At 38.4% G+C, this 17,769-nt stretch overlaps 1 protein-coding gene across 2 annotated transcripts in view; it reads left to right on the top strand.

The window, feature by feature from the left end:
- HIBADH (3-hydroxyisobutyrate dehydrogenase) overlaps window positions 1–16,843 on the top strand; it is a 104,000-nt gene extending 87,157 nt beyond the window's left edge. Inside the window, exons 5-8 of one of the 2 annotated variants that reach the window (XM_028119369.2) lie at window positions 998–1,131; window positions 3,413–3,489; window positions 11,202–11,358; window positions 15,945–16,843. In XM_028119369.2, the coding sequence (XP_027975170.1) occupies window positions 998–1,131; window positions 3,413–3,489; window positions 11,202–11,358; window positions 15,945–16,103 (527 nt within the window). In that variant the 3' untranslated portion in view covers window positions 16,104–16,843. The other variant, XM_088018469.1, reaches the window with a different exon arrangement.
- The last annotated feature ends 926 nt before the right edge of the window (window positions 16,844–17,769 follow it).

Genomic DNA, 17,769 nt, shown 5'->3' with positions numbered 1-17,769 from the left:
TTAAAAACAATAAAAATACTCTTGGTTTTGTTTATAGTTAATAAAAATTTAGATGAATGAAGCTTCCCCTCCTTTTTTAAGACAAGTCTAAGACATGTTTTGTGCGCTAACCAATCATTTCAATCAATGAATATGCATCAGACCTTTGTTTAGAGCTACGAAGGAGTAGCCAAACCAAAGCTTATTTCTTCCTCCTGCTCATATCACTAGGAATGAATTGCCCAAAAAGTATATAGCAAGAGGGAAAAGAAAAATCAAATAATATTGGAAAGTGCACATCAGAATAATCAGTCTAAATAAGCAACTGTTTTCTTTACCTTAAAACGGACTCTGGCCATCTGAAAATGCCTACTTGTCTGGGGAGAAAGAGCCAGGTCCCTCTTTGTAGATCTCATCTGCAGATAGTATGTGGAGAGTAAGCTAATGGGCCAGAGACCCCCAAATCCAAACTCAGGCAGCAGACCCCTCAGGCTGTTCTCATACTGGTCAGGGCACAAGTTACCTTTTTCATATATTTTCTATTACTGAATAGATTTCTTGGAATAATAGGTGCACGTGAATAAAGTGCACATTTCAGATTCCCATATCTCTCATGCCGTGATTGTGCGAGATATTTGAGATGAATTGAGAATAAGAGTTTGAATCTGTATGTCCCTTTTGGTTTATGATTAAACTCCACAATACTTAATTTTTAAAATATTCTAGGAGAGGGGCACCTGGCTGGCTCAGTCTGTAAGCATATGACTCTTGATCTTGGGGTCATGAGTTCAAGCACCATGTTGGGTGTAGAGCTTACTTAAAAATACACACACGCACACAGACACAGACACACACGTATTCTCAGGAGAGATTTAGAGTGTCTTATATGTGCCTGACATAAATACAGTTTGGAGGCAAGATATTTTTGTTTTGGGGTTTTCTCTAATTTTTACTACCTACTTAAACACTTGAAGAAATGTATCCTTTTGTTCTATCCCTTTACCCCCAAACCATTCAGGTGTGGGAGCTGCTCGGTCTGGGAACCTCACGTTTATGGTGGGAGGAGTTGAAGATGAATTTGCTGCTGCCCAGGAGTTGCTGGGGTGCATGGGTTCCAATGTGGTGTATTGTGGAGCTATTGGGACCGGGCAGGTAACATTTTCACATTAATGACACTGACTTGATAATATAAAATTGGCTAATGTTCATTTCTCTTTCCTGACCACATTCTTATTTCTTATTCCTCCCTACTTTGTTCAATCTATGGATTTTTTGTTTGCTCAGAATTTTTATTTTGTTTGTTTTTTTGAGAGAGAGAGCATGGGGGGGTGGGGCGGGGGAGGGTAGGGGCAGAGGCAGAAGGAGAGAGGGAATCCCAAGCAGGCTCCATGCCCAGTGTGGAGCCCAACTCAAGGCCTGATCCCACAACCCTGAGAACATGGCCTGAGCCAAAATCAAGAGTCGGATACTTAACCAACTGAGCCACCCAGGTACCCCTTTGTTTGTTCAGGTTTTCTTAAATTAATTTGGAATAAATTTTCCATCATTCCTGTTGGAATTAAGTGGACATCAGCTGATTAACTTATTAAAAAAGATATTGAAAGTTCCATCATTCAGATTCTAATACATCATCCTAGTGGCCACTGAAATCATTCTCAAAACTGCTTCCATATGAAGTGCTCATGGTGTCTGAATTGCTGTTATCCTCCATCTAATTACTTGCTATAGTTCTGTTTGTAATATAGTCAGGAAGAAGTAACCTACACACTTTAATCTTTTTCTTGAAAAGCAGATAATTTTCATTTAGAAATGTATCAATTCTCTAATCAGATAGAGGTGAATAAGAACACTGAACTCTGAAATCAAAGTAGTTGTCCCCCTCCCACCAACACGCTCGCTGTCACTAGTCTCCTCTCTTCTTAATCCTTAGTCCTGTCGCTGGCACCCTCTTTATCTTATTCAAGACTTTGGTATTGGGGCGCCTGGGTGGCTTAGTCGTTGGGCATCTGCCTTCGGCTCAGGTCATGATCCAAGGGCCCTGGGATCGAGCCCCACATCGGGCTTCCTGCTCAGCGCGAAGCCTGCTTCTCCCTCTCCCTCTCCCGCTGCTTGTGTTCCCTCTCTCGCTGTGTCTCTCTCTGTCAAATAAATAAATAAAATCTTAAAAAAAAAAAAAAAGACTTTGGTATTATCTCAGATACACCTGTTGTCTCCGTTCTTTTGTCCAGTCTCCAAGTTCTGTTGCTTTTTGCTTCAGTGTCTCTCGTTGTTGACAGTCTTCACCATTCCTCACATTACCTGGTCCAGTCTCTCATACCTTGTGTACCGCTCGGAAACCCTGGATGCCAGGTTTACCACTCTGCCGAACACTGAAACCAAAACCAACTCCATTAAGATGTTTGTATCATCATAGACATCCCCATTCTGAAACTTTGAATGGATGCCTGTTTCCTGTCAGGTCAAATTTTAACTCTCCACCCTAGCTTTCACAGCTCTTGCCCCAGTCTTAACTATCAAATTTCTCACTATTCCTTAAAACATACGTACATGAGTCTGTTTTCTTACTGTTCTCAGGAACATCCCATGATCTGATATATTTAATCCCTCTTATATATTTACGTTTTTCTCTGCTGTCCTCCTTTCTCTCTCTTGCCTATTTTAAATTCCTGGCTGGACTTCTAAAAGATGGGTTTCAGGTTCCATTTCCTCTCTGCTCCTGCCTTCAGCGATCTTGGAATTCCTACTGTCTCTGTCTTATAGCCATACAATTTTCCACTCAGTTGTTTTTGTTTGTGTGTTTGTTGTCTTTATCTTCACTGTGTTACTCCATTGCCCCAATTAGAATGTAAGCCCCATTCCATAAAGAGCAATTGTGCTAGGATTTTGTGTACAACGTGATGCCTAGAGCTAACACTGCCATATGATATATATGTGGAAATTGTTAAGAGAGAAAATCCTAAGAGTTCTCACCATAAGGAGAAAAATATATATATACATGTATTTTTTTGTATCTGTATGAGATGACAGATGTTAACTAAACTTATGGTAACCATTGCATGATATGTGTAAGTCAAATCATTTTTATGCTCTACAACCTGAAGTTGTACAGTGCTGTATGTCAACTCAATATCAATGAGACTGGAAACAAAAGAGCTGTCATGCCACATAGATCGGTATTCCTTATAGACTGAGCTCCCAGGAGGAGCTTGGTCACCACTATGGGGTTCTTACCCAGTGGAAGGGTCTGCTACCAGATAGCCTGGTAGGCTCAGAAGGAGGCATGTGGCACCACGTTCCTTTGCCCATTTGAGAGAATCAACAGTTAAATGCTCTGATTTTTAGAAAGAAACCTGTGGAGTTGGGTAAAGAACAACTTCCTGTGAAGTACAACTTGAAAATAACAATATTTAATATGTACTCCATTTATTTTCAGGCTGCAAAGATCTGCAACAACATGCTGTTAGCTATTAGTATGATTGGAACTGCTGAAGCTATGAATCTTGGAATCAGGTTTGTTGAATATATATTTTCATGTACTAACAATTTTTATGAGCTTCCCTATTTGATTTTCTGATGTTGAAAAAAACTGTTCATGAGAGATAAATGAGTTGATCCAGGAGCATTTTGAAAGTACTTCATTATTGAACTTTAATAGATTTTGCTTATTGGACGACCAATAGGACCCTGGAGAGCATGAATACTCTTTACCATAGCCATAAAATGTATTGTGCTGTATGTTCAAAGTTACATTATCCTCCATCTCTTCTATTGTACTGAAATGCAAGAAACACTTCTACTATAAAATTTAAACGTACTTTGGCAGTGTAGGACAAATTTGTATAAAACAGCATTTTAATGTATAGTGAATTCAAGTGTTATCCTATCACATGACTGGTTTTATGTATCTACTTTAAATATAGTCTCCAAAATCTACACTAAAAAGGCTCTTGATTGTTTAGTCTTGGGATAAACTGGATGGCATTCATAAAGCTGCAACTCATGTGCATAATCCTTTCATTTTAACTTGTTTGTGGTTTTGTTACTTTAAATTAAGGATATATCTTTCCGTTAAAATAAAATGGCATTCATACTTTGCTTAAAGTGATTCAGGAATTTTGTTTCTCCTATGATGATCATCATCTTTTAGAATGCTTAAGGTTAATGTCTTAATTTTAGCCTTTAATCTTTTGGGTTAGGAATGCTACATATGATTAATCACCTAATTAGTTTTTTTGAATGTTTTGTATTTCATGATAATAAATATATGTTTCTTACTTTAGAAAATGCTTAATTAGCAAGGTGCTTTATTCAGGTGTTTTCTTCACACTTCCCCAAGCTGCTTACCAGATATATCACAAATCAGAGTAGTGTTTCATATCACTGCTTTTGATAAAAGAAATAAAAAGAGCCAAAGTGCTTGAGGTATTTTTTAAAACACAGTAATGGATTCACATTTCCTCTTAATTACCATATCAAGATGCCGCTGTTTATTGAATTGCCCTTGTCTCAGATGTTAAACTATCTTGACCTATTAAGTTGTCATGTTGTAATTGAGATAAAAGAGGAATTTGCTTTGCATCAGTGCTAATTGGTTTATCAATATCCTGTACCATTTACATTTTAAAATTGAATGTCTGTAAGATGGTAAGGCATATCTGTACAAAGCCTTAATAAAACTGGTAGTATACAGGAAGCTGTTCAGAGTGGTATGTCTGTATTATAGCCAGTTTCAGGCTATGGGTCACTTACTCATAAAATGAAAAACTTGTTACCAGTAACTTGTTTTCATGTCCATCCTCTAGACTAATTTCATGGAAGAGAAAGATGTAAATTTCTGGAACCAAAATTGCATACAAAATTAATTGGTGTTGATAGTAGGATTAGAGCATTAGTATGCATATGAATCTTTAGAATTTTATCTTCATTCTTCTGGGTATAAATGAATATCTAATAAAAAAGCAAAAACGTAGATAACCTAGGGTATACTATACTAGAATTTCCCTCTTTATCTTTGCCAGTTTATTTTATATCCTGCTTCATACTTTGAGCATTACTGGATCAGGGTATTCCTTAGGCATAATGATGTATCCTGTGGTCTTCCTCAGATAATTTTCCTAGTAAAACTCTTATTAAATGATCACTTGCTATTCTAAAATGAAATTTTTGTATGGTTAGTGCTTATAGAAGTCTAACTGCAAACACCAGCTAATAAAGAATAGTATGAAAGTCACTTGAATCAAATGAATTGAATAAAATGTATACAATGAAATATATACATTGACTACTAGAGTGAGTTTGTTATGAAAGAGAAGAGGAAAGTGATAAAAGTCCAAATAGAAATGTTAAGAGCAAAAGCAACAAATAGATTTTCCTTTATTATTGGCCTTAATCCTAAATTATGATACAAACAGCGTTTAGAGAGATGAACCTTTAAATCTTTAAGTTTTCCAAAACTGTACATACATAATGTATCTCTCTATATATATAATATATATTTTATATATACTTATATCGGTATATATTTCATATATCACATATAAAGAATGTATACAAATTAGGAACTCCCTAGTTTTACTTAACTGTTATAATAATTTGTAAGTTCCTGGTGCTTCAGATTACATGAATGAATTGCTTATTTTCATAACATTAGGATTTTATCAGTTTATCTTACAAAGATTCTCAGTGGTTTGAAAGTCCTAAAAATGATTGCTTCTGGTATTGTCTTTTCTCCATGGTTTACAGACATGGTTTAAAATGACAGGATTGTTCTCTAATAGAGTATAGAGAGTGGCCACGATTTATTGAGCTTTGCAAGGTGAAAGAGAAAATTGGCATCAGCAAGCATAAATTCCCAAGTAGTAAATTCCCACAAAGTAGTACAGCATCAAAGTGGCTCAGCCACATTTATATTCTGTTCACTCTGAAGTGAAATTTTTTTAGAGCATTAATGTCAACATTTACAAATTGAGTCCCCTATTCCTATGAAGTGATCATTTCTGATTAATTTCATCCTCATAAGTCAGTATTTTTTCTAGAACACTTTCCCATTTTTTTAAAAAAATAGAAGAATAAAATCATAGTTTAAAACTCTTATTGACCCTATGATCTTTTACAGTGACTCTTTATGGATGTTAGTGAAATTTTAAAATGCTATAAAAAAAAGTAAAGCATAAAAAATATGGGTATACAACATATTTTGAGAATCTTTTTTCTTTTTTTATTATTATGTTAATCACCATACATTACATCATTAGTTTTTGATGTAGTGTTCCATGATTCATTGTTTGTGCATAACACCCAGTGCTCCATGCAGAACGTGCCCTCCTTAATACCCATCACCACGCTTACCCATCCCCCCACCCCCCTCCCCTCTAGAACCCTCAGTTTGTTTTTCAGAGTCCATCATCTCTCATGGTTCGTCTCCCCCTCCGATTTACCCCCCTTCATTCTTCCCCTTCTGCTATCTTTTTTTTTTTTTCTTAACATATAATGTATTATTTGCTTCAGAGGTACAGATCTGTGATTCATCAGTCTTACACAATAAACAGCGCTCACCATAGCACATACCCTCCCTAATGTCTATCACCCAGGACCTTTCTACCTTCCAACTGGGTTCTAGTTGGGACTTAGAACATAGTTTTATGGCACTGAAGGTACCCTGCTTGCATTAGAGAAGTTTTGTTCCTGTGCATCACAAAGGAACAATGTTGATAATGGAAGTTTGGCTATTATGTTTTTATTTTTGCTCCACTGGGAATTGACTTTTTTGTTTTTCTTTTTTTCAGTATTGGTGGCAAACAGGTCATTCACATTACCAACCAGGGCACAGGCCCCTCTAGCAACAACCATATTGTCTTCCACCTTAAAAGAAACTTAAAACAGTTGAACCTCTGGAAGACTGTTCAAGATGAGAACTTTTCCACAAGCATAATTTTAGTTTCTTGGCTACTGCCCTTAGGACGGTGTTGCATTTTCATTTAGGTGATGAAGCCTCTTAGTTGTATACCCTAATACATATATAATAGATAACAAGTGGCAAAAGGTCTATAATAAAAGTTTGACCAAATTTCTTTTTTTTTTTTTTTTAAGATTTTATTTATTTGACAGAGAAAGATAGCGAGAGCAGGAACACAAGCAGGGGGAGTGGGAGAGGGAGAAGCAGGCTTCCGGCTGAGCAGGGAGCCAGGACCCTGAGATCATGACATGAGCCGAAGGCAGACGCTTAATGACTGAGCCACCCAGGCGCCCTGACCAAATTTCTTAATAAACTGATAAAACACCATCGTATTGGCTTATTGACTGTAAGTTCACTACCCACCTGACCCAGTGAGACTCAGGATGGTGGGATTTTGGGTGTCTGTCAATGCCTGCATCCCAGCTCTGCCACAGACTTAAGCTGTTCTCTTCTATAAAATGAGAGAAATAATAGCATCTATCTACAGGGTTGTTGCTAAGATTAAATGAATTAATCCATGTAAATCTTTTAAAACAGTTCCTGGCACATTGTAAGTGCTCAACATGGTAGTTATCGATGTGATTGATGGTGGTGGTGGTGGTTAGTGTTTGAATTGAGTTGTACCTTTAAAGCAGTTTCTTCAGAGCACTCCCCACCAGTTGGCATGTCTATTCATGTGCTTGTTTATTGCCTGTCTCCCCAACTAGAAGGCATGCTCCATGGAAGGGGTTGGCTTTATCTGTTCATTGTTGTGTCTTAAGAACATACCTAGTACATAGTAGGTACTCAAGAAAGATTTGTCCCATGAATGAAAGGGGGAGAGAGAGGGAAGGGAGGCACTTCCCCTGCCTCAGGTAAAAGTTACCTGTGTGTATGTGTCTTTTTTTTTTTTTTTAAAGATTTCTTTTTTATTTATTTATTTGAGAGAGAGAATGAGAGAGAGAGAGAGAGGATGAGAGCGGGGAGGGTCAGAGGGAGAAGCAGACTCCTTGCTGAGCAGGGAGCCCGATGCGGGACTCGATCCCAGAACTCCAGGATCATGACCTGAGCCGAAGGCAGCTGCTTAACCAACTGAGCCACCCAGGCGCCCCTGTGTGTATGTGTCTTAACTGGCCCATCCCTAGAAGGTGGGCACAGCCTCTTGGCTTCTTTACTGTGTCTCCTTGGCTCCAGGCACAGCACCTGCACATGGCAGATCTGTGTAAACAATGATGAGTAAGTGAATGATTGATTAAAACTGACATAGTCTTAAGTGTTTCATTTCCAGATCTGTTTCTGTGATACAAACATATCAGTTCAGTGACATAATTTGCTTTGTTCTTACATAAAACCAGACAGTATAGATACTTCTAGAGAATATAAGGTGAACAAACTTTTTTGGTCCTTTTAAAAGCCTTGGTTACAGTGAAGGCAAACATCTGGATTCTCTTTAATTTTTTTTTTTTACAGTGTATGCATCATTTTTACTTCTCTCAAAAGTTCATTTAGAATTCTTATGATTTAAAGGTGAGTAGATTTGACACAGTGATGTTTATTTGAGTTGCATTATATATGCGGTCAGAGCAATGAATTCATTCTCTGTTTATATCAGAGAACATTCCAGCAATTGTAAAGCCACATGCATGCACGCGCACACTCTCGAACCACATCCAGTGGCAAGTTATTATGGGGACTGACAGACTGTCATCCTTTTGATGGCTTGAGCTGTATATCTCCTGAACAGCAATGGGGCTCTTATGCAGAAAGTATCATATGTTCCCAGCCAATTTACAGGGAAACAGCAATAACATTTTATCATGGTTGAGAGCCCAGTAGCTGCTTCCTATTAAACTTGCCCTTTCAGATACCTGTCTTGGATTAATTTGTTGATTTCAAATGGAAACTCAGTCTTCTCCAGTGAAGCATGACGTTCTAGGATAGACTCTCTGAATGACAATTACTGTGTATTCTAGCTGGTTTCAGACCATTACAAGCCTTAGGCACAGTGGAAGACAGAGGACTTCAGTAACTGATTTTAATATTATGTCTAATTTTAACTGTCAGTTATATATGTGCCAGTGGAAGAATTCTCAGAAAGATGAAATGCAAAACACTTCTAACTTGCTCTTTTTAATGATACACTTTGCTGTAGGGTGGGGAGTCGGGGGAGGAAAAGCGGAGAGGGAGTAGCCGTCTCCTAAAGGGGAGTCAGCACAGTGGGGAAGCATCAGATTTGCAAGTGAGCACGTAGCAACTGCCGCCTGGCTTTTTTGCGTGCCCCTCGGGATGCTTCTAAATAGTAATATGTTCACCAAACAGGGTTCCATAAATCAGTGCCAGTATTTTTCCTTGAACACTCAAGAAAAATGAAATGTAGGGTTTTACAAAGGATAATAAGCTTTGTTCACCATTTTGGTGAGTCCTAGAGACAGAGCATGAATTGCTTGAACAGTAAAGACTGTTGTGAGGTTCTGTTGAGTATAACCAGGTAGATTATGAAGAGAGGAGTATCTCTGCTGCTTTAAATGTGATGAGCCATTTTAAAAGAAAACCTAAATTCAGAAGCGCCTAAATTATATTTCAAGTGGAAGGGAAGAACCATGTTTTGGGGTCTTAAAAATGTTCCCTACTCATGGAACACATTAGACATAGATATTCTTGAACAGTTGTGCTTAGAGAATGTATTTGCAGTTACAGCAGATTAATTGATTGTTAATATCTTTGGGATTTTACTTTTCAGATTATTCCCTAAGCACATTGGCTTTATCTTTTCCCAAGTCATCTGCTATAACAGCATACTGATAGCCTCACTTTATTTAAAAGGGGAAAGAAGGCAGCAATAGCAAACTACACCAATAACAAACTTGGATTTTTATAAAGGAATGAATGAACTGTTGACTTTCTCTCTGGCAATCTACCATTGAATGGAATGTATGGCAGCTGATTTAGAGTGAATCTTCTCTGTTATAATCCTTAAGAAAACCCCTGTAATAACATGGGCCACCATATGAATTCACATATGTGGCATGCCATATATATTCCTTGAACCACGGCTACTTCTTGAAAGCCTGATTATATAACAGTTGTATTATGTGGTAAATGCATACTTATCCTGACTGTTAGCCCCAACCCCCTGCTGTAGCATTGGAGGATTGTTGTACTGCTCGTGATACTCACATTGGGAAATAAAAAGACATAGGTTTCAAACGCAGGAAGTAAACAACTTAGGCATGCCAAAATGCACAATCTGTTTCACATTTTCTTGTGTCTCTTTTCAGTCTCTTTTTTTTCTTTTAATTCTGGAAGAGATTGGTTCTAAGAAAAAGCAGAAGGCTTTTATGACAATTGTTTTATAATGGCTCTTTGTATGAAAGAAACCAATAAATTGCTGGGTAGAAAGTTTTATTTGAAACTTGATTCAGTGATACTTAGCAAAACTCTGCTTCCCAAACTGCATTAAGATACTCAGAATCAAATTATTATAGCATTTTGATTCTCTTTTTTTTCTGGGTCCACATTGAACAGCCGTTGATGCCATCAGCTCAGTGATAGAACAAATGATGTTTCCGCTTGGGCAAGCTTTGTTTTATCAGGATCAGTAACCTTATCAGCAGTTGACCCAGAACTATAATGCATGTCTCTGAATAGATAGCATATGTCACAGCTCTGTGCAGACTTGCTTCATAAGCAAGATCGTCTAATGAAGATTTAATAAATAAAGAAAAGTTTGCAGCAAGAAATGTCTTCTTTTATAATGATAACTTCTCTTAAGCTTGTTTTACTGCTCATGGCTCATCTCTTGCATTCATTCTCATGAAAGCTAAAAGAATAAACATACATATAAATGCATCCACACGGACTCCCATGATGCATAGTTTATCTTTCTTTCTGAAATATATCATTTTGTGAGTGAAGAAGGTAGAATTTAGATTATCATATTGGTTTAAGGTTCTTATGTGACACATAAATGCAATAATATCCAAAAGACTAGAAAACCCATGTGTGTGATAAACCCACAAGACTTCGGCAGTTGTGTGGTGTTTGTTAAAAGTAGGATAGTGCAAAAGGTTTTCTCTCAGTGCAGAACTTTCTGGATCTGAAATGTTTAATCACTAGCTTTTAATACCCTATAATTTAAGATTGGGTTCTTTGCTTTCATCAATCTGCTTTGATTTTTGAAGACATATAATAAATGGAGAAAGAAGATGGAGCATCCTCATACGTAAGTAGGTCACGCATGACTTGTACATTTTGACATTTAACACTTCTTTTCTTTGACCTTTGACAGGTTAGGGCTTGACCCCAAACTATTGGCTAAAATCCTAAATATGAGCTCAGGACGGTGTTGGTCAAGTGACAGTTACAATCCCGTACCTGGGGTGATGGATGGCGTTCCGTCAGCTAATAACTATCAGGGTGGATTCGGAGCAACACTCATGGCTAAGGTACGGTAAATGCAGAGACGACCCAAGAGAGGGAAAAAGTGCTTAATGGTCTAATCCCTCACCCCCTTTTAACAAAGCGTATGCCTATCCTAGAAGGCAGGATTACTAAAATTCACTCACTCACTAGAAATCAGTTAAAACTTAGCTTCGATAAAAACCCTTATCTTGTTCATTTCAGATGAGAAGAATAGGCTGGGAGTTTTATTTTGTGGGTTTTGGGGTTTGTTTGTTATATGAGATGGCAAAATTTGTTCTTCATCAGAAATTTTCGTTAATTTACCAAATCCTTAGAATGGAAGCAGTAAGAATTTTCTGATAATACGTTGACATTGGATACACCCATCACAAAAGAAGAGAGGATCTTTCTCATGATACTAGATTTCTAAATACATCTTCCTGCTTTAAGAACATGTATTGATGTGTAAAGTCATTTGAAAAGCAAATTGTTGACCTCCTTCTCTTTGTGATCTCAACTTCAGAAAATACTTTTTAGGGGGATAGACTTCCAGATTTCTGTGTAGAGCTATTTCCCACCCCACCCTGCCCCCATAATTGACTCCGCTCCCCCCCATTACAAAAGTAATAAAGCCTATACCCGGACACTGTATTCAGCTTATTTTCCTTTATTCTCCATGGCATTCTGCCCATTCTGTTTCTTAATATGCCTTGAATTCATACAGTCCCCTCCTCTGCCCCAACCAGTACCTTGGCTGAGCCTCCTTTAGATTATACCATGTCAGCCCTTTACTGGTCTCCTTGCCTTTCATAGTCCTCTTCGATTCATTTTCTACATCATGGGGAACGAGTGGGCTCCCTGAGATGTAAAAACCCGAGTGTGCCTTTTCTCCTACTAAGTCTGTCTCATGGTTTCCAATCATTTGTAGATGAAAGTCTGTCTCTACGAGTTGTCTTACAAAGCCCTCGATGATTTTAGCCTTTGCTTGTCCCACCAGCTCGTTTCTGCCCTCGCAGCCCCTCTCTTTGCTTCAGTCATACTGAACTCTGCCCCTTGTTGTCTCTCACTTGCAAACCTCCAGGCTGGCTGTTCCCTTGCCTGCACCCCATTTGCCCTTGCCCCCTCCATCCCAGCTTCTGGCACACTTCCTGGCGTATCATCATCACGCTTTAAATATTTATTGGATAAAGCAGTGTTTGAACTATTTCTTATTTTGCAGTTTGATTTCTCCTCATGTTTCATTTAAGAAAATACTTATTTTTATGCCAGTCTGTATCCTGTATTTAGATTTGCATGTCCTCCACACAGGCTTTTGTAATTGTGCTGTGTGGTTGTTGTTAGAAACAGGAAGTAGCTCCCTAAGTGTATTGTTTTCATTGAAGCTGCAGGTGATTTATTAGAGCACATGGAAGGATGGAAGAATCACATTTATGCTCAGTTTCCGTTCTGTCTCCATATGAAGTGAGTTGTGAGCCGCTAGCTTACTCAGTTCCTGTAATACTGCTGATGGTCAGAGCAGAGGAAGCAGCTAACAAGTAGAGTGTAGTAAGAGGTAGGAGGCTTCTCGTCAAAAGGGTCAGATGAATTTGTCTGGCCTCCTGGTCCTCTGCCGTGCTGGCTTTGTCTGGGGGCTCCGCTCTCGCTGTCCTCCCCGGTGTGGTTCGCCTGGCTTTTGCTGCCTGCTGCAGTGGCTCTGCCCAGGAAGAATCTGCCACGGTTAAGGTCTTCCCTTTAAAACTATTTTCTTGATAATAAATGATTGCATTTTCAACTAACAGCATGAGACAGTGCGGGAGTAACACATGGAAGTTACTGGTCTCCTTTAATCTCATTTCCTCTATGAAATGCAGTTGTGATTTCCCTTATAAAGAGGAAGATTTATTAATTTTGCTTGGAATGAGAGTACTTAGACAGGAACTTAAAAAAAATCTTTCATCATTTTGGATTGCTGTTAACTAAAACACACCATAGCTAATTAGATTCGTATAGAGAAATCGATGGAGGTTAAAGAAATCCCTATCAATGCTACATTGATTAAAGCAGTCATACCTGCTTGGGCAGATCAAGGCTTTACTTCCTAAGAGATGTTTTGCTCAACTGCCATTAAATGTATTGTGGGAGGGGATATGATGGTAGTGTGTCGTTGAAGTAGAGGCTTTTACATTTATTTCTAGGTCTCAGCATCATAAAATTCTATCGTGTTATGTGTATATAATCAGAACATAGTCAATATGAAAACTAGATCATTCTTTTGCGCTCTCCAACCTAGATGTTGGTCTGTGATGGCCACTAGAGAACAACATATGGAAAATCACGACTCTTGGTCCTCCCCCAGTATACCTCTTTCCCTGTAAAACATAACAACTTGGTCCTCCATTAACTTGTTGAAACTTTATTATTGTTTTATATTTTTTCCTGAACTACCTACTTAGCTCATGAATTCATAAATATTTTATTTGACTAGTGAAGTGGAAGATCTGTTTATTTTAAATTACATATCATAAGCTTCAAAGGATGCCTTCTTTTTCTAACATTTCAAGATAAACAAGCCTCTCAGACTTTGAGAGACTAATCACTTTTCTCTTTTTAGAATGTGCATCCTTTCAGGTAACAGGCACCAAAGCTATTTTACTGTCCATGTTTTTGGTTTTGTTAGGTTTTATCTGGGTTATGTACTTGCCCGTTGAAAAACTCTAGACTTTTCTTCTCGGTAGTATTGTGTTCTCTTTGGTGTGTTACGTTTAACTCCGAGTTCTTCTGTTCCAGTTAACTAGGTTAAAAGTTGAATGCAGTCTATGTAGATTTTCTCTACGTCCTTTGAAAATTAACTCATCTTATAGATATGCTGCAAAACGATGTCAACAAGAGAAGTTTGTCTGGGTATAAGCAGTAGTGCAGCTGTATGTTTGTTAACTGTGTGGGTAACAATTAAACTCCCTTTTTAGTTTGCGGAAGCTATAGAAGACTTTAAGATTAAGCAGTTTTTTCAAATCTGTTGTCTACCTGTGAAAGTTATACAAATAAGCATAAAGTCCTGTTTGCACCTATACCATCATACATATTCAAGAGACTTATTTTTTCTTTGAATAATTTTTTCCTTTGAGTGGAGCATATCAATAAATGCTCCATTATCAAAGACTTCCTCAGAAAGTAAAAATATTTCTCATCTTGCTTCTTCTTTTACCCTTTCATTGTTTGCTGGCTTTTCCATTGGTGGGAGAAGTGAGGATGGTAATGGTAAGAAGACCTAGTTGGTTTTGACACTAGTTTGCAGCTCTTATAAAATCACAAAAAAAATGAAATATTATTCCAATTATCCAAGACTTCATTGTCTTCCATCAACCTCAGAGAGTTCAGGTTTGGACAAGATTCCATTTTTATGGTAGTGGATATTCATTAGCTACCGGTTAACTATAAAAGATTTATAATGTTAACTTTGTCTACTTTTTTTTTTAATTTTTAAAATATTTTATTTATTTATTTGACAGAGAGAGAGAGAGCACAAGCAGGGGAAGTGGCAGGCAGAGGGAGAAGCAGGCTTCCTGCTGAGCAGGGAGCCCGAAGCGGGGCTCTACCCCAGGACCCTGGGATCATGACCTGAGCCGAAGGCAGCCGCTCAACTGGACTGAGCCACCCAGGCACCCCACTTTTGTCTACTTTTAAACAGCCATAAGTTTTCTGAAACCCTCAGAATGAAGCATTAACTTGCTGAGATGTTAACTGTCACGAAGGCAGATGTCCCATTGCACTTAAAATCCAAACTCCTTACCAAATGCATTAAAGATGCTGTGTTTTACCTGTGTCCATCCTGGACTCATTTCCCTCTCCAGCCCCCTGGCTCACATTCAGCCTCATTGGCCTGCTTGCTATTTCTTGAATACCCAAGCCATGTCCCCCCACATGGACTTTACCTTGCTGTTCCATCTACCTGAAACTCTCTTCCCCCTACTCTCCAAAGAACTCACTACTCCCTAACATTCAATTTGTAGATCAGGTGTCTCCACCTCAGAGAGATCTTCCCTAAACATTTCATCTACTAGGACTCCCTTCCTTCCACCCAACCCTTGCTGTTCCGCCACTTCCCAACCCCTTGCCCCGCTTTATTTTTCTTCATAGTGCTTGTCCTTGTCTAAAGTTTTAGTATTTGTTCTGTTGTCCATCTTCCCCAAGCTTGATGAGAACAGTGACTGGGTCTTACCATGCCTGTATCGCTAGCCCTTGGAACAGTGCCCAGCACACAGCAGTTGCTAAATATTTGTTGCATAAGATATTGAATGGATATTCAGTCATAATGGGGTTTGTCTTAGGCTTCCAGGCTTCTGCAGATTTGAAAAAGCATTTCCCTCTGTGATCTCATCTGTGTAGTAACCCCTGTCCAAAATCAAAACAAAACAAACGGGTCTGGTGGAGTAGTGGAGAGGATACTCAGAAATTAAGGTTTCGGTCTGGAGCAGTTTTGCAGCTATATGAAAGTACTTATAAAAATATATATAACTTACCACAGTATTCGTAAGTATCTTATTTTTTCAGACCTCGTTTCTTCTTTGAAACCAAAGCTTTAGGAGCCACAGTTCCAAAGAGCCTTAACTACCAGTCTCAATGTGTTTCCTCCTGCCCTTGTTTGATTTAGGATCTGGGTTTAGCACAAGACTCTGCCACCAGCACAAAGAGCCCAATCCTTCTGGGCAGTCAAGCCCATCAAATCTACAGGATGATGTGTGCAAAGGGTTACTCAAAGAAAGACTTCTCATCCGTCTTCCAGTTTCTTCGAGAGGAGGAGAGCTTCTGAGTTTACCCTTGGCCATGGACACTGTTGGACACCAGACTCTATCTTGGAGCCTCCTTATAGCTCACTCCACAAGTAAATGGGTTTAATCAAAGGTCAGCTGTCTGCTTTTGATTATCTAGGTTCCAGTGAACCCTAGGATTGTTGACCCATTTTTAACTGCTTATTCTTTTTATCTATTTAGCAAACGTGTTATCTGAATTTATTTTCCTGAAAGCCACTGATGGTCTCTGCTAACTAGCTGATTAACCTTTTTCAAAAGTTTGATCCCTGAGCATCTTCAGCTACATTGTTGCATACTTCAGTCAGGATATTATTTACTCCACTTCACAGATAAAACCAAATATTTTTCAAACAGGATGGAACCAAGCTGAAAGAAAAGAAAAGAAATTGATGTGGGGAAAGGAGGTAGAAAAAGGGGAAGTATAGTGAATGACTACCTGTGTCCCTCGGGAAGTTTGTCCTGTTAACCAAGTGGTGGTATTCTTGCAGTATTGAGGTCACTCATTTTCCAGGGAGTTGATAAAGCTAGAGAACTCCTTGCTGCATGTTTTATAATTTGGACTCTGTTACATTACCTTAGTCTGTCCTTGTTACAGTTCCCAATACTCAGCAAACTTGTTTTTTATATTTTTGCTTCCTTGTACATTCTTACTACATATTTTTTGACTTCAAAAGAATGACATCTTTAGAGCTGTTTCAGAGCCAATGATATTTGCTTTAGATAATTATTACATTATTCTAAATATAACTGTATTATTTTGAATTCAAATAAATTTCTATGCTGATAATACTTTCTTGGAGTTTTTGTGTTTTCCCAGCCATTTGTTGAGCAACCAAATGATCTGACAAACTAGTGTTACAGACTGATGGGGAAAGGGTAGGAAGAAAAGGAAGGGAGGGGAGGTCAAAAGGAACAGAGCTTCAACTGGGCAGTGCCAAGCCAGCATCCTGCTGGGCTCTGTTTGAATCCTTAATGGGCATTCATTTGAATGTTTTCTAGATTGTGGGTGCATGGGAATTCAGCCTGCATTAAATGGAATGTCCCCCAGTGTTGAGTGCAGTTGCCACTTTCCCTACCACAGCCCCTAGGAATTTTTGTTGATAGACCTAGACACCAAATTTGGCAGAAGTACTACGATTTTCATGGTCAAAAAATTCCAGGCACTATTATAAGTGCTGGGGCTATGTTGATGAACAGAACAAAATCTTGCCTTGTAGACCCTAAGTTCTGGTGTCTCATGTGTGTGTGTGAGGGGATGTGACAGACAAGAAATAAATGTTTAATGAATATGTCAGGTAATAATAAGGAAAGAAGGCAGGAAAAGGGGGATGGATGGGAAGTGCCCAGTGTGTTTTGTTAGGGTGGTAAGATGGCATTTGAACAGAGATAACATGGAAGTGAGGGAACAAGCCATGCAGGTATCTGAGGAAAGAATATTCTAGGAACAGGGAACAGAACGTATAAAGGCACAGAGGTAGGATAATGTTAGATATGAGGAATAACAAGGAGGCTCTAAGTGAAGTCATGAGATGAGAGCCAGAACTTGTAGGGCCTTGTAGGCTATGTTAGGATATTGGCTTTTATTCTTTTTTATTTATTTTTTATTTTTATTTTTATTTACTTATTTTTTTTGAGAGAGACACACACAGAGAGTGATGTGGGGAG

The sequence above is a fragment of the Eumetopias jubatus genome, unplaced genomic scaffold (assembly GCF_037043125.1).
Source record: "Eumetopias jubatus isolate StellerSeaLion01/CBP00866 unplaced genomic scaffold, mEumJub1_p1.0 scaffold_14, whole genome shotgun sequence".
Classification (NCBI taxonomy): domain Eukaryota; kingdom Metazoa; phylum Chordata; class Mammalia; order Carnivora; family Otariidae; genus Eumetopias; species Eumetopias jubatus.
Note: the sequence above shows the minus strand (reverse complement) of the source record. Positions and strands in the feature narration are given on the sequence as shown.